Source organism: Salvelinus alpinus, chromosome 9, assembly GCF_045679555.1.
Source record: "Salvelinus alpinus chromosome 9, SLU_Salpinus.1, whole genome shotgun sequence".
Lineage (NCBI taxonomy): Eukaryota > Metazoa > Chordata > Actinopteri > Salmoniformes > Salmonidae > Salvelinus > Salvelinus alpinus.
This window is the reverse complement of record NC_092094.1, coordinates 1,690,814-1,716,604: the sequence shown is the minus strand read 5'-3', so window position 1 is coordinate 1,716,604 and position 25,791 is coordinate 1,690,814. Positions and strand designations below refer to the sequence as shown.

The 25,791-nt window shown below is 46.3% G+C and overlaps 1 protein-coding gene across 2 annotated transcripts in view; it reads right to left on the bottom strand.

The window, feature by feature from the left end:
• Positions 1 to 3,418: 3,418 nt before the first annotated feature.
• hexa (hexosaminidase A (alpha polypeptide)) overlaps positions 3,419 to 25,791 on the bottom strand; it is a 47,620-nt gene continuing 25,247 nt past the window's right edge. Inside the window, exons 8-14 of one of the 2 annotated variants that reach the window (XM_071415660.1) lie at positions 19,042 to 19,222; positions 15,936 to 16,022; positions 15,677 to 15,749; positions 12,479 to 12,659; positions 7,943 to 8,033; positions 7,551 to 7,658; positions 3,419 to 3,745 (exon numbers count right to left, since the gene is read on the bottom strand). In XM_071415660.1, the coding sequence (XP_071271761.1) occupies positions 3,682 to 3,745; positions 7,551 to 7,658; positions 7,943 to 8,033; positions 12,479 to 12,659; positions 15,677 to 15,749; positions 15,936 to 16,022; positions 19,042 to 19,222 (785 nt within the window). In that variant the 3' untranslated portion in view covers positions 3,419 to 3,681. The remainder of the gene's footprint in view (positions 3,746 to 7,550; positions 7,659 to 7,942; positions 8,034 to 12,478; positions 12,660 to 15,676; positions 15,750 to 15,935; positions 16,023 to 19,041; positions 19,223 to 25,791) is intronic. The other variant, XR_011676716.1, reaches the window with a different exon arrangement.

Here is a 25,791-nt window from a genome sequence, read left to right as displayed (position 1 = left end):
TTATTGTCTGTTAGCTGAATGCTAATGGCTGTCCGATCATTGTTATTTGTCATCATGTTGCCTGGTTACATTATTATAGTCTGTTAGCTGAATGCTAATGGCTGTCTAATCATTGTTATTTGTCATCATGTTGCCTGGTTACATTATTATAGTCTGTTAGCTGAATGCTAATGGCTGTCTAATCATTGTTATTTGTCATCATGTTGCCTGGTTACATTATTATTGTCTGTTAGCTGAATGCTAATGGCTGTCTAATCATTGTTATTTGTCATCATGTTGCCTGGTTACATTATTATAGTCTGTTAGCTGAATGCTAATGGCTGTCTAATCATTGTTATCTGTCATCATGTTGCCTGGTTACATTATTATTGTCTGTTAGCTGAATGCTAATGGCTGTCCGATCATTGTTATTTGTCATCATGTTGCCTGGTTACATTATTATAGTCTGTTAGCTGAATGCTAATGGCTGTCTAATCATTGTTATTTGTCATCATGTTGCCTGGTTACATTATTATAGTCTGTTAGCTGAATGCTAATGGCTGTCTAATCATTGTTATTTGTCATCATGTTGCCTGGTTACATTATTATTGTCTGTTAGCTGAATGCTAATGGCTGTCTAATCATTGTTATTTGTCATCATGTTGCCTGGTTACATTATTATAGTCTGTTAGCTGAATGCTAATGGCTGTCTAATCATTGTTATTTGTCATCATGTTGCCTGGTTACATTATTATTGTCTGTTAGCTGAATGCTAATGGCTGTCTAATCATTGTTATTTGTCATCATGTTGCCTGGTTACATTATTATTGTCTGTTAGCTGAATGCTAATGGCTGTCTAATCATTGTTATTTGTCATCATGTTGCCTGGTTACATTATTATTATTGTCTGTTAGCTGAATGCTAATGGCTGTCCGATCATTGTTATTTGTCATCATGTTGCCTGGTTACATTATTATAGTCTGTTAGCTGAATGCTAATGGCTGTCCGATCATTGTTATTTGTCATCATGTTGCCTGGTTACATTATTATTATTGTCTGTTAGCTGAATGCTAATGGCTGTCCGATCATTGTTATTTGTCATCATGTTGCCTGGTTACATTATTATAGTCTGTTAGCTGAATGCTAATGGCTGTCCGATCATTGTTATTTGTCATCATGTTGCCTGGTTACATTATTATTATTGTCTGTTAGCTGAATGCTAATGGCTGTCCGATCATTGTTATTTGTCATCATGTTGCCTGGTTACATTATTATAGTCTGTTAGCTGAATGCTAATGGCTGTCTAATCATTGTTATTTGTCATCATGTTGCCTGGTTACATTATTATAGTCTGTTAGCTGAATGCTAATGGCTGTCTAATCATTGTTATTTGTCATCATGTTGCCTGGTTACATTATTATTGTCTGTTAGCTGAATGCTAATGGCTGTCTAATCATTGTTATTTGTCATCATGTTGCCTGGTTACATTATTATAGTCTGTTAGCTGAATGCTAATGGCTGTCTAATCATTGTTATTTGTCATCATGTTGCCTGGTTACATTATTATTGTCTGTTAGCTGAATGCTAATGGCTGTCCGATCATTGTTATTTGTCATCATGTTGCCTGGTTACATTATTATAGTCTGTTAGCTGAATGCTAATGGCTGTCTAATCATTGTTATTTGTCATCATGTTGCCTGGTTACATTATTATAGTCTGTTAGCTGAATGCTAATGGCTGTCTAATCATTGTTATTTGTCATCATGTTGCCTGGTTACATTATTATTGTCTGTTAGCTGAATGCTAATGGCTGTCTAATCATTGTTATTTGTCATCATGTTGCCTGGTTACATTATTATAGTCTGTTAGCTGAATGCTAATGGCTGTCTAATCATTGTTATTTGTCATCATGTTGCCTGGTTACATTATTATTGTCTGTTAGCTGAATGCTAATGGCTGTCCGATCATTGTTATTTGTCATCATGTTGCCTGGTTACATTATTATAGTCTGTTAGCTGAATGCTAATGGCTGTCTAATCATTGTTATTTGTCATCATGTTGCCTGGTTACATTATTATAGTCTGTTAGCTGAATGCTAATGGCTGTCTAATCATTGTTATTTGTCATCATGTTGCCTGGTTACATTATTATTATTGTCTGTTAGCTGAATGCTAATGGCTGTCCGATCATTGTTATTTGTCATCATGTTGCCTGGTTACATTATTATAGTCTGTTAGCTGAATGCTAATGGCTGTCCGATCATTGTTATTTGTCATCATGTTGCCTGGTTACATTATTATTATTGTCTGTTAGCTGAATGCTAATGGCTGTCCGATCATTGTTATTTGTCATCATGTTGCCTGGTTACATTATTATAGTCTGTTAGCTGAATGCTAATGGCTGTCTAATCATTGTTATTTGTCATCATGTTGCCTGGTTACATTATTATTATTGTCTGTTAGCTGAATGCAAATGGCTGTCTAATCATTGTTATTTGTCATCATGTTGCCTGGTTACATTATTATTATTGTCTTTTAGCTGAATGCAAATGGCTGTCTAATCATTGTTATTTGTCATCATGTTGCCTGGTTACATTATTATAGTCTGTTAGCTGAATGCTAATGGCTGTCTAATCATTGTTATTTGTCATCATGTTGCCTGGTTACATTATTATTATTGTCTGTTAGCTGAATGCTAATGGCTGTCCGATCATTGTTATTTGTCATCATGTTGCCTGGTTACATTATTATAGTCTGTTAGCTGAATGCTAATGGCTGTCTAATCATTGTTATTTGTCATCATGTTGCCTGGTTACATTATTATAGTCTGTTAGCTGAATGCTAATGGCTGTCTAATCATTGTTATTTGTCATCATGTTGCCTGGTTACATTATTATTATTGTCTGTTAGCTGAATGCTAATGGCTGTCCGATCATTGTTATTTGTCATCATGTTGCCTGGTTACATTATTATAGTCTGTTAGCTGAATGCTAATGGCTGTCTAATCATTGTTATTTGTCATCATGTTGCCTGGTTACATTATTATAGTCTGTTAGCTGAATGCTAATGGCTGTCTAATCATTGTTATTTGTCATCATGTTGCCTGGTTACATTATTATTGTCTGTTAGCTGAATGCTAATGGCTGTCTAATCATTGTTATTTGTCATCATGTTGCCTGGTTACATTATTATTGTCTGTTAGCTGAATGCTAATGGCTGTCTAATCATTGTTATTTGTCATCATGTTGCCTGGTTACATTATTATTGTCTGTTAGCTGAATGCTAATGGCTGTCTAATCATTGTTATTTGTCATCATGTTGCCTGGTTACATTATTATTGTCTGTTAGCTGAATGCTAATGGCTGTCCAATCATCGTTAATTATCATCAGTTGTTTCCTTGATGATGTAGAACACATAACTAGAGAGTCAGACATCAAAATAAAAACAACTTTCAATCATTGTATTCAGAAGTGCAACATCAAACATATTTATACAGGTGATTAAAACAACCCTTTTTCATTTAAAAATACAACTGCAAAACTGTTATTCATTACCGCAGTAAAAAATATATATATAATCTGCTGCTCCAAAATTCTGTCTTGTGCTCCTTACTTTCTGAAGTTAGGAGCACCAGTGCTACCAATGAAGAAAAGTTCATTTAAAGCCCTGACTGGTCTGCAGTGACACACAACCAGCCATGTTTCAGATACCCTGATACTCCTGTCTGCAGTGACCCACAGACAGAGGCTCTGCCTGGATACCGCGCCTGGAGAGAGGAGGGAGACAGGAGAGGGAGAGAGGAGAGAGGGAAGAGAAGAGAGAGAAGAGAGATTCAGATTCCTTAATGACTATTACAAAACAACTGTATTGTGTGTGCATGGCTAAACACATTTGATAAACATCTTGTGTAGCCTACTTTGATTAACATCTTACTTTACTAAAAGTAACGTAACCCCGAAACAGTGTCTGGGCAGAGGAGACTACGGCTGCAGTCAACTCAAAGTAGACGGCCCTAAACCCTCAGCCCTTGAATGACGTTTTAAATCATCACATCCGAGTGTTCCTTAAAATGGCCCTTTCCCAAGCGAGGGAGGATGCTGATCAGAGATGCAAAAATCTTGAAGTTGAGCTTAAAAACAAGCAACCTAAAGCTATTAATGTACCTAGCAGGCTAATGTAGCTAGCTAGATACCCTTACCCATAGCTGGCTAGCAGATCTGTCGTTCTGCCCCTGAACAAGGCTGTTAACCCACTGTTCCTAGGCTGTCATTGAAAATAAGAATTTGTTCTTTATTAAAAAACCTCTTGAAGCTAGGGGGCAGAATTTTTATATTTGGAAAAATAACGTTCCCAAGGTAAACAGACTATTTCTCAGGCTCAGATATTAGAATATTCATATAATTGACAGATTAGGATAGAAAACACTCTAAAGTTTCCAAAACTGTCAAAATATTGTCTGTGAGTATAACAGAACTGAATTTGCAGGCGATAACCTGAGGAACTCCAACCCGGAAGTGCTTTAAAAAAAAAGAATCCTTGTTTCATTGCTTGCCCATCCTCCATTTAAAGGTGTATCAACCAGATTTCTTTTCCAATGGCTTCCTCAGGCTGTGACCAGGCTTTAGACATAGTTTCAGGCTTTTATTTTGAAAAATGAGCGAGATTTATCAAAACGCATCAGTGGATGACCAGGTGTCCTTTGATTGGTTCCTGCGCAAGAGGGATTTAGCTCGACATTTTCTATCTCTGTAGAATTGAACAGTTTACCGTCTGGTTGAAATATGATCGATTATGTATGTTAAAAACAACCTGAGGATTGATTATAAAAAACCATGTTTCTACAAACATTACGGATACTTTTTGGAATTTTCGTCTGCCCTTCAGTACCAGAAAGAGCTTGCGGTTTTCTGAACATAACGCGCAAACCAAATAGCGATTTTTGGTTATAAAGCTAATCTTTATCGAACAAAAATAACATTTGTTGTGCAACTGGGAGTCTCGTGAGTGCAAACATCCGAAGATTATCAAAGGTAAGCGATTCATTTTATTGCTTTTCTGACTTTCGTGACCATACTAATTTGGGGCTAGCTGTTCTTACTGTTGTGTCTAGTGATTGATAAACTCACAAACGCTTGGATTGCTTTCGCTGTAAAGCATATTTTCAAAATCTGACACGACAGGTGAATTAACAACAAGCTAAGCTGTGTTTTGGTATATTTCACTTGTGATTCCATGATTATAAATATTTTTAGTATTATTTTTGAGTTTGGCGCGCTGCCAATTCAGCGGTTGTTTACGAAAATGATCCCTTCAATCGGGATCTGTGCGCCTAGTTAAATAAAAGTAAAATAAAAAAATATATTCTAGCATGATGAATATGACGACTCTCCTCTCTAGCCCAGTTAGCTAGCATGATGAATAACGACTCTCTTCTCTGCCCAGTTAGCTAGCATGATGAATATGACGACTCTCCTCTCTAGCCCAGTTAGCTAGCATGATGAATATGACGACTCTCCTCTCTAGCCCAGTTAGCTAGCATGATGAATATGACGACTCTCCTCTCTAGCCCAGTTAGCTAGCATGATGAATATGACGACTCTCCTCTCTAGCCCAGTTAGCTAGCATGATGAATATGACGACTCTCCTCTCTAGCCCAGTTAGCTAGCATGATGAATATGACGACTCTCCTCTCTAGCCCAGTTAGCTAGCATGATGAATATGACGACTCTCCTCTCTAGCCCAGTTAGCTAGCATGATGAATATGACGACTCTCCTCTCTAGCCCAGTTAGCTAGCATGATGAATATGACGACTCTCCTCTCTAGCCCAGTTAGCTAGCATGATGAATATGACGACTCTCCTCTCTAGCCCAGTTAGCTAGCATGATGAATAAAGACTCATTAGACAGCTCTGCAAGGATTATATTGTCAAAATACGTTGGTTAGTCACCAAATATGGAGTTTCGTTGCGCAAATACCTTTTTAATGCGTCACGCCCGGTATATACTTCCAAAAAAGGTCTAAATAAAAATGGACAAGCAACCCAAAAAATGTATTGTTTGTAAATAATTTATTGTTTTTGAATAAGTGCGCATGCCCCAAATCCACCGCTTCTGCACCTGGCAGCGGCAGTAATGAGTGATATCTATAGGACGTTATGTACCCAAACATATCAGGGGACACAAAGTACGTGAGGATGGCTGAGGGGTGGTCTAGAGGGGTGCAAGGCCCCCCGTCCATAAATTGGAGAATTTAGCATTTTCAAACACCTGAAACAGCTTTTTCCAGCAATCTATAGCTGTAACCATTATGCTTAATCCAATATATATATTTACATCTAACCATAACTCTTGAGCTGACTGTATCCTCCTGACTGGTGGTTCTTTTGTAAAGAAACTAAATATGCTTCTCGTCATCCATGCTAAAATATGTGTAAAGGATTGAACGGAATAGAAGTCTTATTCAGTGCATTAGTTATTGCTTTTGTAAAGTCTACCAACCTTGCTACTCTAACTGTATTGATAGGCTGAAATGGTATCTAGTTATGAGGATGGGAGATAGGTTCCCAATCTGGGCTAGCTAAAGACAACTTCATAAAATCGCTAGGTAGATAGTAGTATTACAGAAAAAAACACTGAAATACATTTTTAAACAGGACAAATGAGGTTGCACGTGCCCCCTTTAGGAATGATGCCTCTGGAGGTGTCCAAGAGCATTTGGCTCATGGATTTTACATGACTGGGCAGGGGCGCAGCCATGGGTGGGCCTACCCACTTGGGAGCCAGGCCTACCTACTGGGGAGCCAGGCCCAGCCAATCAGAATTCGTTTTTCCCCAAAAAAGAGCTTAATTACAGACACAGGTGAAGAAGCAGGATGTGGAGGTCCTGGGCTGGCGTGGTTACACGTGGTCTTTGAGGCCGGTTGGACATACTGCCAAGTTCTCTAAAATGGCGTTGGAGGCAGGTTATGGTACAGAAAGTAACATTCATTTATATAGCAACAGCTCTGGTGGACATTCCTGCAGTCAGCAATTGCACGCTCCTTCAAAACTTGAGACATCTGTGGCATTGTGTTGTGTGACAAAACTACACATTTTAGAGTAACCTTTTATTGTCCACAGCACAAGGTGCACCTGTGTAATGATCATGCTGTTTAATCAGCTTCTTGACATGCCACACCTGTCAGGTGGATTGATTATCTTGGCAAAGGAGAAATGCTCACTAACAGGGATGTAAACAAATTAGTGCACAACATTTGAAAGAAATATACTTTTTGTGCGTATGGAACATTTCTGGGATCTTTCATTTCAGCTCATGAAACATTGGACCAACACTTTACATGTCGCGTTTATATTTTTGTTCAGTATAGATTTTTATTTAGACCTTTTTTTTAACGTAACAGCAGTAAAAAAAAGATAGTTACTCACCAAAACTCTATATTTGGTGAGTAACCAAAGTAGTTTGTCATTATAACGCTTGCAGAGCTGTCTAATGGGGAAACGAATCCAGGCTAACTGGGCTATAAAGGAGAGTCATCATATTCCTATATATTCCTATATACATAACCCTGTACCTCAGTAGCCTGCAGCGGAAGTCCACGAGGCGAGGGAAGGCGTCGATCACGCTGGAGGTCATCTTCTCATCACTCCACAACCGCTCTGCAGCAGCACTCGCCCTCGGCCTGCACACACACACACACACACACACACACACACACACACACACACACACACACACACACACACACACACACACACACACACACACACACACACACACACACACACACACCTTGTGTTACTGTATTTAGATTCTTGCCTGTTATTATTTCTGTTTGAAAAATGTCTCTAGGGGCCCTGGTCAAAAGTAGTGTACTATATAGGGAATAGGGTTCTATAGGGCCCTGGTCTAAAGTAGTGCACTATGTAGGGAATAGGGTGCTATTTGGGACTCTTTTCTATTTACCAGAGACGAGGAGAGAGGTTGGTAGCATCAACATACTCTCCCCACATGCACACCTCTCCACCAATCACCAGTTTCTTCTGCTGCTCTGTACCTGTGGAGGTAAAGTACATAGGATAGTACATACTGCACCGGCCCACAACACGACACAACAACACGACACGACACGGCACAACACGGCACGACACAACACAACAAAACACGGCACGACACAATAACACGGCACAAAACACGGCACAACACAACAAAACACGGCACAACACAACAAAACACGGCACGACACGACACAACAACACGGCACAAAACACGGCACGACACAACAACACGGCACGACACAACAACACGGCACAACAACACGACACGACACAACAACACGGCACGACACAACAACACGGCACGACACAACAACACGGCACGACACAACAACACGGCACAACAACACGGCACGACAACACGGCACGACACAACAACACGGCACAACAACACGGCACGACACAACAACACGGCACGACACAACAACACGGCACGACACAACAACACGGCACGACACAACAACACGACACGACAACACGGCACGACACAACAACACGGCACGACACAACAACACGGCACGACACAACAACACGGCACGACACAACAACACGGCACGACACAACAACACGACACAACAACACAACACGGCACGACACAACAACACGGCACAACAACACGGCACGACACAACAACACGGCACGACACAACAACACGGCACAACAACACGGCACGACACAACAACACGACACAACAACACGACACGACACAACAACACGACACAACAACACGGCACGACACAACAACACGACACAACAACACGGCACAACAACACGGCACGACACAACAACACAACACAACACGGCACAACACAACAACACGGCACGACACAACAACACGGCACAACAACACGGCACGACACAACAACACGGCACGACACAACAACACGGCACGACACAACAACACGGCACGACACAACAACACGACACGACAACACGGCACGACACAACAACACGGCACGACACAACAACACGGCACGACACAACAACACGGCACGACACAACAACACGGCACGACACAACAACACGGCACGACACAACACCACGACACAACAACACAACACGGCACGACACAACAACACGGCACAACAACACGGCACGACACAACAACACGGCACGACACAACAACACGGCACAACAACACGGCACGACACAACAACACGACACAACAACACGACACGACACAACAACACGACACAACAACACGGCACGACACAACAACACGACACAACAACACGGCACAACAACACGGCACGACACAACAACACAACACAACACGGCACAACACAACAACACGGCACAACACAACAACACGGCACGACACAACAACACGGCACGACACAACACAACAACACGGCACGACACAACAACACGGCACGACACAACAACACGGCACGACACAACACAACAACACGGCACGACACAACAGCACGACACAACAACACGGCACGACACGACACAACAACACGGCACGACACAACAACACAACAACACGGCACGACACAACAACACGACACAACAACACGGCACAACAACACGGCACGACACAACAACACAACACAACACGGCACGACACAACAACACGGCACGACACAACAACACGGCACGACACAACAACACGGCACGACACAACAACACGGCACGTCACAACAACACGACACAACAACACGGCACAACAACACGACACAACAACACGGCACGACACAACAACACGGCACAACAACACGACACAACACAACAACACGGCACGTCACAACAACACGACACAACACGGCAACACAACAACACGGCACGACACAACAACACGACACAACAACACGACACAACAACACGGCACAACACAACAACACGGCACGTCACAACAACACGACACAACAACACGGCACGACAACACAACAACACGGCACAACAACACGACACAACAACACGACACAACAACACGGCACAACACAACAACACGGCACGTCACAACAACACGACACAACACGGCACGACACAACAACACGGCACGACACAACAACACGACAACACGGCACAACAACACGGCACAACAACACGGCACGACACAACAACACAACACAACACGGCACGGCACAACACAACAACACGGCACAAAACGACAACACAACACGGCACGACAAGAACACGGCACGACACAACAACACAACACAACACGGCACGACACAACACAACAACACGGCACAAAACGACAACAAAACACAACACGGCACGACATATATATATATGTGTGGACACCACTTCAAAGAAGCGGATTCAGCTATTTCAGCACCCGCCCAGTGCTGAAGTGCGTAGCGCTTAAATATCGACTGTCTTCGGTTCCAACGCTCACTACAGAGTTCCAAACTGCCTCTGGAAGCAACGTCAGCACAAGAACTGTTCATCAGGAGCTTCATGAAATGGGTTTCCATGGCCGAGCAGCCGCACACTAGCCTAAGATCACCATGCGCAAGGCCAAGCGTCGGCTGAAGTGGTGTAAAGCTCGCCGGCATGAGAGCAGTGGAAATGCTTTCTCTAGGGTAATGAATCACGCTTCACCATCTGGCAGTCCGACAGACGAATCTGGGTTTGGCCGATGCCAGGAGAACGCTACCTGCTGGAATGCATAGAGCCAACTGTAAAGTTTGGTGGGAGGAGGTTCAGGCTAGGCCCCTTAGTTCCAGGAAAGGAAATCTTAATGCTACAACATACAATGACATTCTAGAGGATTATGTGCTTCCAACTTTGTGGCAACAGTTTGGGGAAGGCCCTTTCCTGTTTCAGCATGACAATGCCCTCGTGCACAAAGCAAGGTCCATACAAAAACTGTTTGTTGGTCGGTGTGAAAGAACCCCGTCGAAAACCTTTAGGATGAATTGGAACACAGACTGAGAGCCAGGCCTAATCGCCCAACATCAGTGTCCGACCTCACTAATGCTCTTGTGGCTGAATGGAAGCAAGTCCCCCCGCAGCAATGTTCCAACATCTAGTGGAAAGCCTTCCCAGAAGAGTGGAGGCTGTTATAGCAGCAATGTTCCAACATCTAGTGGAAAGCCTTCCCAGAAGAGTGGAGGCTGTTACAGCAGCAATGTTCCAACATCTAGTGGAAAGCCTTCCCAGAAGAGTGGAGGCTGTTATAGCAGCAATGTTCCAACATCTAGTGGAAAGCCTTCCCAGAAGAGTGGAGGCTGTTATAGCAGCAATGTTCCAACATCTAGTGGAAAGCCTTCCCAGAAGAGTGGAGGCTGTTATAGCAGCAATGTTCCAACATCTAGTGGAAAGCCTTCCCAGAAGAGTGGAGGCTGTTATAGCAGCAATGTTCCAATATCTAGTGGAAAGCCTTCCCAGAAGAGTGGAGGCTGTTATAGCAGCAATGTTCCAACATCTAGTGGAAAGCCTTCCCAGAAGAGTGGAGGCTGTTATAGCAGCAATGTTCCAACATCTAGTGGAAAGCCTTCCCAGAAGAGTGGAGGCTGTTATAGCAGCAATGTTCCAACATCTAGTGGAAAGCCTTCCCAGAAGAGTGGAGGCTGTTACAGCAGCAATGTTCCAACATCTAGTGGAAAGCCTTCCCAGAAGAGTGGAGGCTGTTATAGCAGCAATGTTCCAACATCTAGTGGAAAGCCTTCCCAGAAGAGTGGAGGCTGTTATAGCAGCAATGTTCCAACATCTAGTGGAAAGCCTTCCCAGAAGAGTGGAGGCTGTTATAGCAGCAATGTTCCAACATCTAGTGGAAAGCCTTCCCAGAAGAGTGGAGGCTGTTATAGCAGCAATGTTCCAACATCTAGTGGAAAGCCTTCCCAGAAGAGTGGAGGCTGTTATAGCAGCAAAGGGGGGTGCAACTCCATATTAATGCCCATGTTTTTGGAATGAGATGTTGGACCAGCAGGTGTCCACATACTACATGACCAAAAGCGTACTTGCGCTATATTATATTACCCATAGACCTTTAGACCAGTCTCCTACTATAATAATAACTATAGTCCTAGACTATATACAGTCCCAGGGCAGCCCTGCCCCAGTCCCAGTCCCAGCCCTGCCCCAGTCCCAGGGCAGCCCTGCCCCAGTCCCAGCCCTGCCCTAGTCCCAGTCCCAGCCCTGCCCCAGTCCCAGCCCTGCCCCAGTCCCAGCCCTGCCCCAGTCCCAGGGCAGCCCTGCCCCAGTCCCAGCCCTGCCCTAGTCCCAGTCCCAGCCCTGCCCCAGTCCCAGCCCTGCCCCAGTCCCAGTCCCAGCCCGGCCCCAGGATACTGCAGTAGTGGAGGCTGCTGGAGGAACAAATCAGAGGACGAGCCCATTGGGTGAAATTGAATAAATGGAAAGGTATCAATGTGTTTCGCGTTTTTAATTTATTTGTTACCTTTTGAACACATTGATTTGATACCGTTCCATTCATTCCCACCATTACATTAAACCTGTTCACCGATTTTAAAGTGACACCAGCTTCTGCACACACCAGTGAAGTTGAGTGGCTGTATGGTGTAGTATGTTTTCCAGTCCTGTCCGTAGTTGATGTGGTTGATGTACCAGGGGGCAGCCAGTATGACCCTGTACCCAGCCAGGGTGATGCTACTCAGCTCCTGTTGTATCTGACCTGGGCTACCCTTCCAGATGTGGAGCACCGTGTCCACTGGGATCTGAGGGTAGAAACAAAGTGCCATGTGCACTACCGTTCAACAGTCTGGGCTCACTTACAAATGGCCTTGTTTTTGAAAGAAAAACTAAAAATGTTGTCCATTAAAATAACATCAAATTGATCAGAAATACAGTGTAGACATTGTTAATGTTATAAAATGACTATTGTAGCTGGAAACGGCTGATTTTTAATAGAATATCTGCATAGGCGTACAGAGGCCCATTATCAGCAACCATCACTCCTGTGTTCCAATGGCACGTTGTGTTAGCAAATCCAAGTTTATCATTTTAAAAGGCTAATTGAACATTAGAAAACCCTTTTTCAAATATTTTAGTACAGCTGAAAACTCCTGTACTGATTAAAGAAGCAATAAAACTGGCCTTCTTTAGACTAGTAGAGTATCTGGAGCATCAGCATTTGGGGGTTTGATTACAGGTTCAAAATGTCCAGAAACAAAGACTTTCTTCTGAAACTCATCAGTCTATTCTTGTTCTGAGAAATGAAGGCTATTCCATGCGAGAAATTGCCAAGAAACTGAAGATCTCGTTCAACGCTGTGTATTACTCCCTTCACAGAACAGTGCAAACTGGCTCTAACCAGAATAGAAAGAGGAGTGGGAGGCCCCGGGGCACAACTGAGCAAGAGGACAAGTACATTAGAGTGTCTAGTTTGAGAAACAGACGCCTTACAAGTCCTCAACTGGCAGCTTCATTAAATAGTACCCACAAAACACCAGTCTCAACGTCAACAGTGAAGAGGCGACTCCGGGATGCTGGCCTTCGAGGCAGAGTTCGTCTGTAAAGTGTCTGTGTTCTTTTGCCCATCTTAATCTTTTATTTCTATTGGCCAGTCAGAGATATGGCTTTATCTTTGCAACTCTGCCTAGAAGGCCAGCATCCCGGAGTCGCCTCTTCACTGTTGACGTTGAGACTGGTCTCCCTTATCTTTCTTTTTTAGAAAGTACTTGTAACAACAAAATAAAAAGTATTTAATCCCACCTGGTGGGAACAATAACTACATCAGCCTGAGTGCTGGTCCATGGTTGTGTTAAGTTCTATGTTCATAAACTGAACCTCAATTAACTACTCAGTCTGCAACCCAGAATTTATAAGATACTGGTTGAAATGAAAACAGAGGCCCAGCCTACAATAGTCAAATGTTTATTCACGAGAGCCCCCCCCCCCCGTTGTACAAACCCATCCATTTTATACTGGCTCCTTACGCACATACCTTCACACACAAACAGTAGGTATCCTACGCACATACTGTTTCACAACCCAAATCTCTCAGAGGCCTAGCTGACCTGAGACCTTGAGAAGTCCTCCCTGTCCTCCTAAGTTATCTCACTTTCTGCCAGGTGGGTTCAAACACAGTCTAACTGTTCTCGGTATCTTTCTTCAGCCCCCCCCATACAAGTTCAAATCCTGAGCTACGCCTGGCTCAGACAGTCTGGGTTTTTCCACTATACAGATACATTGTTTTAACCTAATTCTGACTAAAACTACACACATCATCAGAATATAATTTTATGATTCTAATCAATTTCATAAAATTATATGGTTTCAGGGTGGAACATTCTAATCATTAATTTAAACATATAAATTCCATTATCAGGTTGACAACCACAAGTAGGGGAGAGTGGGGTAAGTTGAGACCTTTCATTACATTCAGCATCACTCTGTCAAGGAAAATATAGCATTCTTGCTAACAAAGATATCTACCTATATTTCAGGATCTGATCCTTGAATGTTTATTTCATTTTATCCCTCTGAGTGGATGACAATGATTATTATTACTATGAAAAACATATGATCACAAACATCTAATAGTTAACCGCACACTGCACTTTTCTTCACTGCAAACTGTCCCACTCCACTCCACACTATTCACTCCACACTGTCCCACTCCACTCCACACTATTCACTCCACACTGTCCCACTCCACACTATTCACTCCACACTGTCCCACTCCACTCCACACTATTCACTCCACACTGTCCCACTCCACTCCACACTATTCACTCCACACTGTCCCACTCCACACTATTCACTCCACACTGTCCCACTCCACTCCACACTGTCCCACTCCACTCCACACACTCCACTCCACACTGTCCCACTCCACTCCACACTATTCACTCCACACTGTCCCACTCCACTCCACACTGTCCCACTCCAATCCACACTGTCCCACTCCACTCCACACTGTCCCACTCCACTCCACACTGTCCCACTCCACTCCACACTATTCACTCCACACTGTCCCACTCCACTCCACACTGTCCCACTCCACTCCACTCCATCCACACCACTCCATCCACACCACTCTGTTCCACTCCACACTAGTTAAGAGGTTCTAACCCTTGAAAGCAAGGGGCCAGACGGTATAGTATCTAGCCCAGTCATGAGTAGGTCCAGGCTGGTCTAGGTACCAAGGAGAGGCCAGGACGACCCTGAGGCCTGCCTTGGTCACCCTGCGGACCTCACACAGGTAGCATCCTCCCTTCCACACCTCCACCACTGACAGAGAGCTGCAACACAGCTGAAACACAACCAATCTGGGAAACCCTGCTCTAGCTGGGGAAACAGCCTACTGCATGAAGACCACCCTCCGTCTAGAGACAGCCTACTGCAGGAAGACCACCCTCCGTCTAGAGACAGCCTACTGCATGAAGACCACCCTCTGTCTAGAGACAGCCTACTGCATGAAGACCACCCTCCGTCTAGAGACAGCCTACTGCATGAAGACCACCCTCCGTCTAGAGACAGCCTACTGCATGAAGACCACCCTCCGTCTAGAGACAGCCTACTGCATGAAGACCACCCTCCGTCTAGAGACAGCCTTTGATGTGTTATCAAAGTAGAAGGATCTAGGCAATATCACTCACTAACGTGAGAGGTCCCGGCTCAGAGGACCCTAATCTAATCAGGTGTAATTAGACCTGGAAAGTGTCTGGGTGTTTACATTAGGGAGATACAGGTACGGACCATATGATCTGGGTGTTTACATTATACTTACTTTTTCATGGTAGTCAAACACGTCCTGCCAGACTATGGCTGTCTTGTTGAGTCCCTTCGTAATGTTCACCATACTGGAAGACACAAACACAGACCTCTGTAGCATCCGCAACTTAAACCTAGCCAGTCCCACAGTCCCAGAGCAGCCCACCACTACGTCCTACTTTCATTTCATTATCTTGGAAATAAATCATGTCCATTTTTTAGGTGTATTTCTCCACCATACAGGTCTCCATTTTGGTCCTTTATTGTCCACTAACTTTTCCATGTAGTAGGATTCCAGTTTTGTGTAGTCAGTTCCAAACCCCATCTTCAGCATGAAGCCTCGGACATCAGGGTTGGACTTCCTGTGAGAAACAACATATTACAATCTGATCATTCTCGGGTCAAGTACTGGGGTGTATTTATTCTGCCGATTCTGTTGCAAACGGAACTAAAACAAGAATTTCTATTGGACAAATTTAGGTAAGTCCCTCCCTGTTCCGTTTGCCTTCCGTTTTCACAAAACATTTTGCAACAGACACGGCAGAATGAAAAAACGCCTGGAAATTTGTGCAAGCTGAAGTACAATACACCTGAGGGTTATGTATTCAAGCTAAAGTACAATACACCTGAGGGTTATGTATTCAAGCTAAAGTACAATACACCTGAGGGTTATGTATTCAAGCTGAAGTACAATACACCTGACGGTTATGTATTCAAGCTAAAGTACAATACACCTGACGGTTATGTATTCAAGCTAAAGTACAATACACCTGAGGGTTATGTATTCAAGCTGAAGTACAATACACCTGACGGTTATGTATTCAAGCTAAAGTATAATACACCTGACGGTTATGTATTCAAGCTAAAGTACAATACACCTGACGGTTATGTATTCAAGCTAAAGTACAATACACCTGACGGTTATGTATTCAAGCTAAAGTACAATACACCTGACGGTTATGTATTCAAGCTAAAGTACAATACATCTGAGGGTTATGTATTCAAGCTAAAGTACATCTGAGGGTTATGTATTCAAGCTAAAGTACATCTGAGGGTTATGTATTCAAGCTAAAGTACATCTGAGGGTTATGTATTCAAGCTAAAGTACATCTGAGGGTTATGTATTCAAGCTAAAGTACATCTGAGGGTTATGTATTCAAGCTAAAGTACATCTGAGGGTTATGTATTCAAGCTAAAGTACATCTGAGGGTTATGTATTCAAGCTAAAGTACATCTGACGGTTATGTATTCAATGTGCCGCTTTATTTTATGGACATACACCGAGAATACCAACACCCCCCCCTTCCTGCCCTCAGAAGAGAACAGAACAGGACTCGGTACATTGTCTCAGCAAGGTGTCGAAATCGTTCAACAGGGATGCTGACTCCAATGCTTCCCACAGTTGTTCTCAAGTTGGCTGGGTGTCCTTTGGGTGGTGGACCATTCTTAAAAATAATACACACGGGAAACTGTTGAGTGTGAAAAACCCAGCAAATCAAGTTCCTGACACCCAAACAAGTGCGCTTGGCACCTACCACCCACCACCCACTACCTACCACCTACCACCCACCACCCACCACCCACTACCTACCACCCACCACCCACCACCCACTACCTACCACCTACCACCCACCACCCACCACGTACCACCCACCACCCACCACCTACCACCCACCACCCACTACCTACCACCTACCACCATACCACCTACCACCATACCACCTACCACCTACCACCATACCAACTACCACCTACTACCATACCCTGTTCAAAGGCACTGAAATATTTTGTCATGCTCATTCACCCTCTGAATGGCACACATACACAATTTATGTCTCAAATGTAACAAGGCTTAAAAAGTATTCTTTAACGTGTCTCCTCCCTTTCATCTACACTGACAAATAGATTTAACAAGTGACATCAATAAGGGATCATAGCTTTCACCTGGATTCACCTGGTCAGTCTGTCATGGAAAGAGCAGGGGCTCTTAAGCGCTAGCACACACACACGTACATTGTAATATTGTTGTATGGTGGTACAATACATGTAGTATTGTAGATATATAGTGGTGTAATAATGTTACATGATGTACTGTTTTATATTTTGTTTTATGTGTAAAGAAAGTGCCTCAATGTGTTTGGACCCCAGGAAGAGTAGCTGCTGCCTTGGCAGGAACTAATGGGGATCCATAATAAACCCCAGGAAGAGTAGCTGCTGACTTGGCAGGAACTAATGGAGATCCATAATAAACCCCAGGAAGAGTAGCTGTTGCCTTGGCAGGAACTAATGGAGATCCATAATCAACCCCAGGAAGAGTAGCTGCTGCCTTGGCAGGAACTAATGGAGATCCATAATCAACCCCAGGAAGAGTAGCTGCTGCCTTGGCAGGAACTAATGGGGATCCATAATAATCCCCAGGAAGAGTAGCTGCTGCCTTGGCAGGAACTAATGGGGATCCATAATAAACCCCAGGAAGAGTAGCTGCTGCCTTGTCAGGAACTAATGGGGATCCATAATAAACCCCAGGAAGAGTAGCTGCTGCCTTGGCAGGAACTAATGGGGATCCATAATAAACCCCAGGAAGAGTAGCTGCTGCCTTGTCAGGAACTAATGGGGATCCATAATAAACCCCAGGAAGAGTAGCTGCTGCCTTGGCAGGAACTAATGGGGATCCATAATAAACCCCAGGAAGAGTAGCTGCTGCCTTGGCAGGAACTAATGGGGATCCGTAATAAACCCCAGGAAGAGTAGCTGTTGCCTTGGCAGGAACTAATGATGATCCATAATAAACCCCAGGAAGAGTAGCTGCTGCCTTGGCAGGAACTAATGATGATCCATAATAAACCCCAGGAAGAGTAGCTGCTGCCTTGGCAGGAACTAATGGGGATCCATAATAAACCCCAGGAAGAGTAGCTGCTGCCTTGGCAGGAACTAATGGGGATCCATAATAAACCCCAGGATGAGTAGCTGCTGCCTTGGCAGGAACTAATGGGGATCCATAATAAACCCCAGGAAGAGTAGCTGCTGCCTTGACAGGAACTAATGGGGATCCATAATAAACCCCAGGATGAGTAGCTGCTGCCTTGGCAGGAACTAATGGTGATCCATAATAAACCCCAGGAAGAGTAGCTGCTGCCTTGGCAGGAACTAATGATGATCCATAATAAATACCAATACAAATGTTTTGCATAGTCAGTAGATGTACTGTAACGGACAGCCCTCTTCACATTTCTCAACAAAACAAACTGAACAGTAGCAACAATTATGTCCTCACAGCATCAAGAGATACACTACTTTTTGATATATATACTTTCTTCACTATTCAAAAAAAAGTCAAACAGTTAATCAAGTTTGTACAGCCTTAACATCAAATCAACCTACCAGCAGGTAAAGTCTACCTCGTCCCCTCCCAGGTGGATGTAAGAGTCAGGAAACACCGAGGTGACCTCTTTAAACAGGCGGGTCATGAACTGGTAGCTGGCGGAGTTGGCTGGGTTCACTGGACCAAACGTCCCAGAGGGGACTGTGCCCTTATAGCAGGGGGTCAGGAGACCGGGCTGTCCTGAGGAGAGAGGGGTGAGGGGGTTATAGGTGGGGAGGGATGGCTGGGTTCACTGGTCCGAAAGTCCCAGAGGGGACTGAGGGGGTTATAGCGTGGGGTCAGGGACTGGGCTGGGTTGAGGAGTTAGGAGTGAGAGGGTTATGGGTGGGGAGTGATAGCTGGGTTATGGTTAGGAGAGAGGGGTGAGGGGGTTATAGGTGGGGAGGGATGGGTGGGTTATGGTTATGGTTAGGAGAGAGGGGTGAGGGGGTTATAGGTGGGGAGGGATGGGTTGTGGTTAGGAGAGAGGGGTGAGGGGGTTATAGGTGGGGAGGGATGGGTGGGTTAGGGTTATGGTTAGGAGAGAGGGGTGAGGGGGTTATAGGTGGGGAGGGATGGGGGTGGGTTAGGGTTAGGAGAGAGGGGTGGGGGGGTTATAGGTGGGGAGGGATGGCTGGGTTAGGGTTATGGTTAGGAGAGAGGGGTGAGGGGGTTATAGGTGGGGAGGGATGGCTGGGTTAGGGTTAGGGTTAGGAGAGAGGGGTGAGGGGGTTATAGGTGGGGAGGGATGGCTGGGTTAGGGTTATGGTTAGGAGAGAGGGGTGAGGGGGTTATAGGTGGGGAGGGATGGCTGGGTTATGGTTAGGGTTAGGAGAGAGGGGTGAGGGGGTTATAGGTGGGGAGGGATGGCTGGGTTAGGGTTATGGTTAGGAGAGAGGGGTGAGGGGGTTATAGGTGGGGAGGGATGGCTGGGTTAGGGTTATGGTTAGGAGAGAGGGGTGAGGGGGTTATAGGTGGGGAGGGATGGGTGGGTTAGGGTTAGGGTTAGGAGAGAGGGATGGGTGGGTTAGGGTTAGGAGAGAGGGATGGGTGGGTTAGGGTTAGGGTTAGGAGAGAGGGATGGGTGGGTTAGGGTTAGGAGAGAGGGATGGGTGGGTTAGGGTTAGGAGAGAGGGATGGGTGGGTTAGGGTTAGGAGAGAGGGATGGGTGGGTTAGGGTTAGGAGAGAGGGATGGGTGGGTTAGGGTTATGGTTAGGAGAGAGGGGTGAGGGGGTTATAGGTGGGGAGGGATGGCTGGGTTAGGGTTATGGTTAGGAGAGAGGGGTGAGGGGGTTATAGGTGGGGAGGGATGGCTGGGTTAGGGTTATGGTTAGGAGAGAAGGGTGAGGGGGTTATAGGTGGGGAGGGATGGCTGGGTTAGGGTTATGGTTAGGAGAGAGGGGTGAGGGGGTTATAGGTGGGGAGGGATGGCTGGGTTAGGGTTATGGTTAGGAGAGAGGGGTGAGGGGGTTATAGGTGGGGAGGGATGGCTGGGTTAGGGTTATGGTTAGGAGAGAGGGGTGAGGGGGTTATAGGTGGGGAGGGATGGCTGGGTTAGGGTTAGGAGAGAGGGGTGGGTGGGTTAGGGTTAGGAGAGAGGGGTGGGTGGGTTAGGGTTAGGAGAGAGGGGTGGGTGGGTTAGGGTTAGGAGAGAGGGGTGGGTGGGTTAGGGTTAGGAGAGAGGGGTGAGGGGGTTATAGGTGGGGAGGGATGGCTGGGTTAGGGTTATGGTTAGGAGAGAGGGGTGAGGGGGTTATAGGTGGGGAGGGTTAGGGTTAGGGTTAGGAGGGATGGCTGGGTTAGGGTTAGGGTTAGGAGGGATGGCTGGGTTAGGGTTAGGGTTAGGAGGGATGGCTGGGTTAGGGTTAGGGTTAGGAGGGATGGCTGGGTTAGGGTTAGGAGGGATGGCTGGGTTAGGGTTAGGAGGGATGGCTGGGTTAGGGTTAGGGTTAGGAGGGATGGCTGGGTTAGGGTTAGGGTTAGGAGGGATGGCTGGGTTAGGGTTAGGGTTAGGAGGGATGGCTGGGTTAGGGTTAGGGTTAGGAGGGATGGCTGGGTTAGGGTTAGGGTTAGGAGGGATGGCTGGGTTAGGGTTAGGGTTAGGAGGGATGGCTGGGTTAGGGTTAGGGTTAGGAGGGATGGCTGGGTTAGGGTTAGGAGGGATGGCTGGGTTAGGGTTAGGAGGGATGGCTGGGTTAGGGTTAGGGTTAGGAGGGATGGCTGGGTTAGGGTTAGGGTTAGGAGAGAGGGATGGCTGGGTTAGGGTTAGGGTTAGGAGAGAGGGATGGCTGGGTTAGGGTTAGGGTTAGGAGGGATGGCTGGGTTAGGGTTAGGAGAGAGGGATGGCTGGGTTAGGGTTAGGGTTAGGAGAGAGGGATGGCTGGGTTAGGGTTAGGGTTAGGAGAGAGGGATGGCTGGGTTAGGGTTAGGGTTAGGAGGGATGGCTGGGTTAGGGTTAGGGTTAGGAGGGATGGCTGGGTTAGGGTTAGGGTTAGGAGGGATGGCTGGGTTAGGGTTAGGGTTAGGAGAGAGGGATGGCTGGGTTAGGGTTAGGAGAGAGGGGTGAGGGGGTTATAGGTGGGGAGGGATGGCTGGGTTAGGGTTAGGGTTAGGAGAGAGGGGTGAGGGGGTTATAGGTGGGGAGGGATGGCTGGGTTAGGGTTAGGAGAGAGGGGTGGGTGGGTTATAGGTGGGGAGGGATGGGTGGGTTAGGGTTATGGTTAGGAGAGAGGGGTGGGTGGGTTATGGTTAGGAGAGAGGGGTGGGTGGGTTAGGGTTAGGAGGGATGGCTGGGTTAGGGTTAGGAGAGAGGGGTGGGTGGGTTAGGGTTAGGAGGGATAGCTGGGTTAGGGTTAGGGTTAGGAGGGATGGCTGGGTTAGGGTTAGGGTTAGGAGGGATGGCTGAGGTTAGGGTTATGGGTTAGGGAGGGTAGGTGGCTGGGTTAGGGTTAGGGTTAGGAGGGATGGCTGGGTTAGGGTTAGGGTTAGGAGGGATGGCTGGGTTAGGGTTAGGGTTAGGAGGGATGGCTGGGTTAGGGTTAGGGTTAGGAGGGATGGCTGGGTTAGGGTTAGGAGGGATGGCTGGGTTAGGGTTAGGAGGGATGGCTGGGTTAGGGTTAGGGTTAGGAGGGATGGCTGGGTTAGGGTTAGGGTTAGGAGGGATGGCTGGGTTAGGGTTAGGGTTAGGAGGGATGGCTGGGTTAGGGTTAGGGTTAGGAGGGATGGCTGGGTTAGGGTTAGGGTTAGGAGGGATGGCTGGGTTAGGGTTAGGGTTAGGAGGGATGGCTGGGTTAGGGTTAGGGTTAGGAGGGATGGCTGGGTTAGGGTTAGGGTTAGGAGGGATGGCTGGGTTAGGGTTAGGGTTAGGAGGGATGGCTGGGTTAGGGTTAGGGTTAGGAGGGATGGCTGGGTTAGGGTTAGGGTTAGGAGGGATGGCTGGGTTAGGGTTAGGGTTAGGAGGGATGGCTGGGTTAGGGTTAGGGTTAGGAGGGATGGCTGGGTTAGGGTTAGGGTTAGGAGGGATGGCTGGGTTAGGGTTAGGGTTAGGAGGGATGGCTGGGTTAGGGTTAGGGTTAGGAGAGAGGGATGGGTGGGTTATGGGTTAGGAGAGAGGGATGGCTGGGTTAGGGTTAGGAGGGATGGCTGGGTTAGGGTTAGGGTTAGGAGGGATGGCTGGGTTAGGGTTAGGGTTAGGAGGGATGGCTGGGTTAGGGTTAGGGTTAGGAGGGATGGCTGGGTTAGGGTTAGGGTTAGGAGAGAGGGATGGCTGGGTTAGGGTTAGGGTTAGGAGGGATGGCTGGGTTAGGGTTAGGGTTAGGAGGGATGGCTGGGTTAGGGTTAGGAGGGATGGCTGGGTTAGGGTTAGGAGAGAGGGATGGCTGGGTTAGGGTTAGGAGGGATGGCTGGGTTAGGGTTAGGGTTAGGAGAGAGGGATGGCTGGGTTAGGGTTAGGGTTAGGAGGGATGGCTGGGTTAGGGTTAGGGTTAGGAGAGAGGGATGGCTGGGTTAGGGTTAGGGTTAGGAGGGATGGCTGGGTTAGGGTTAGGGTTAGGAGGGATGGCTGGGTTAGGGTTAGGGTTAGGAGAGAGGGATGGGTGGGTTAGGGTTAGGGTTAGGAGGGATGGCTGGGTTAGGGTTAGGTAGAGAGGGATGGGTGGGTTAGGGTTAGGGTTAGGAGAGAGGGATGGGTGGGTTAGGGTTAGGGTTAGGAGGGATGGCTGGGTTAGGGTTAGGGTTAGGAGGGATGGCTGGGTGGGTTAGGGTTAGGGTTAGGAGAGAGGGATGGGTGGGTTAGGGTTAGGAGGGATGGCTGGGTTAGGGTTAGGGTTAGGAGAGAGGGATGGGTGGGTTAGGGTTAGGGTTAGGAGAGAGGGATGGGTGGGTTAGGGTTAGGGTTAGGAGGGATGGCTGGGTTAGGGTTAGGGTTAGGAGAGAGGGATGGGTGGGTTAGGGTTAGGAGGGATGGCTGGGTTAGGGTTAGGGTTAGGAGAGAGGGATGGGTGGGTTAGGGTTAGGGTTAGGAGAGAGGGATGGGTGGGTTAGGGTTAGGGTTAGGAGGGATGGCTGGGTTAGGGTTAGGGTTAGGAGGGATGGCTGGGTTAGGGTTAGGGTTAGGAGAGAGGGATGGGTGGGTTAGGGTTAGGGTTAGGAGGGATGGCTGGGTTAGGGTTAGGGTTAGGAGAGAGGGATGGGTGGGTTAGGGTTAGGGTTAGGAGGGATGGCTGGGTTAGGGTTAGGGTTAGGAGAGAGGGATGGGTGGGTTAGGGTTAGGGTTAGGAGAGAGGGATGGGTGGGTTAGGGTTAGGGTTAGGAGAGAGGGATGGCTGGGTTAGGGTTAGGGTTAGGAGAGAGGGATGGGTGGGTTAGGGTTAGGGTTAGGAGGGATGGCTGGGTTAGGGTTAGGGTTAGGAGGGATGGCTGGGTTAGGGTTAGGGTTAGGAGAGAGGGATGGGTGGGTTAGGGTTAGGGTTAGGAGGGATGGCTGGGTTAGGGTTAGGGTTAGGAGAGAGGGATGGCTGGGTTATGGTTAGGGTTAGGAGGGATGGCTGGGTGGGTTAGGGTTAGGGTTAGGGTTAGGGTTAGGGTTAATTAAAGATACCTTATAAGAAAATGGCTCAAGTAAAAGTGAAAGTCACCCAGTAAAATACTAGAGTAAAAGTATATGGTTTTAAATTGTTGGATTCTGGTTTAAACTTGGAACATTGCTATCCTAGAGATATGATATATCATATGTTCCCAGAAAGCCAAGGGCACACTCCAACACTCAGACATCATTTACAGAAAGCCAAGGGCACACTCCAACACGCAGACATAATTTACAGAAAGCCAAGGGCACACTCCAACACTCAGACATCATTTACAGAAAGCCAAGGGCACACTCCAACATGCAGACATAATTTACAGAAAGCCAAGGGCACACTCCAACACTCAGACATCATTTACAGAAAGCCAAGGGCACACTCCAACACTCAGACATCATTTACAGAAAGCCAAGGGCACACTCCAACACGCAGACATCATTTACAGAAAGCCAAGGGCACACTCCAACACTCAGACATAATTTACAGAAAGCCAAGGGCACACTCCAACACTCAGACATAATTTACAGAAAGCCAAGGGCACACTCCAACACTCAGACATAATTTACAGAAAGCCAAGGGCACACTCCAACACTCAGACATAATTTACAGAAAGCCAAGGGCACACTCCAACACTCAGACATAATTTACAGAAAGCCAAGGTCACACTCCAACACTCAGACATCATTTACAGAAAGCCAAGGGCACACTCCAACACTCAGACATCATTTACAGAAAGCCAAGGGCACACTCCAACACTCAGACATAATTTACAGAAAGCCAAGGGCACACTCCAACACTCAGACATCATTTACAGAAAGCCAAGGGCACACTCCAACACTCAGACATCATTTACAGAAAGCCAAGGGCACACTCCAACACTCAGACATCATTTACAGAAAGCCAAGGGCACACTCCAACACTCAGACATAATTTACAGAAAGCCAAGGGCACACTCCAACACTCAGACATAATTTACAGAAAGCCAAGGGCACACTCCAACACTCAGACATAATTTACAGAAAGCCAAGGGCACACTCCAACACTCAGACATAATTTACAGAAAGCCAAGGGCACACTCCAACACTCAGACATCATTTACAGAAAGCCAAGGGCACACTCCAACACTCAGACATAATTTACAGAAAGCCAAGGGCACACTCCAACACTCAGACATCATTTACAGAAAGCCAAGGGCACACTCCAACACTCAGACATCATTTACAGAAAGCCAAGGGCACACTCCAACATCATTTACAGATAGCCAGGGGCTCACTCCAACACTCAGACATAATTTACAGAAAGCCAAGGGCACACTCCAACACTCAGACATAATTTACAGAAAGCCAAGGGCACACTCCAACACTCAGACATCATTTACAGAAAGCCAAGGGCACACTCCAACACTCAGACATAATTTACAGAAAGCCAAGGGCACACTCCAACACTCAGACATCATTTACAGAAAGCCAAGGGCACACTCCAACACTCAGACATCATTTACAGAAAGCCAAGGGCACACTCCAACACTCAGACATCATTTACAGAAAGCCATGGGCACACTCCAACACTCAGACATAATTTACAGAAAGCCAAGGGCACACTCCAACACTCAGACATCATTTACAGAAAGCCAAGGGCACACTCCAACACTCAGACATCATTTACAGAAAGCCAAGGGCACACTCCAA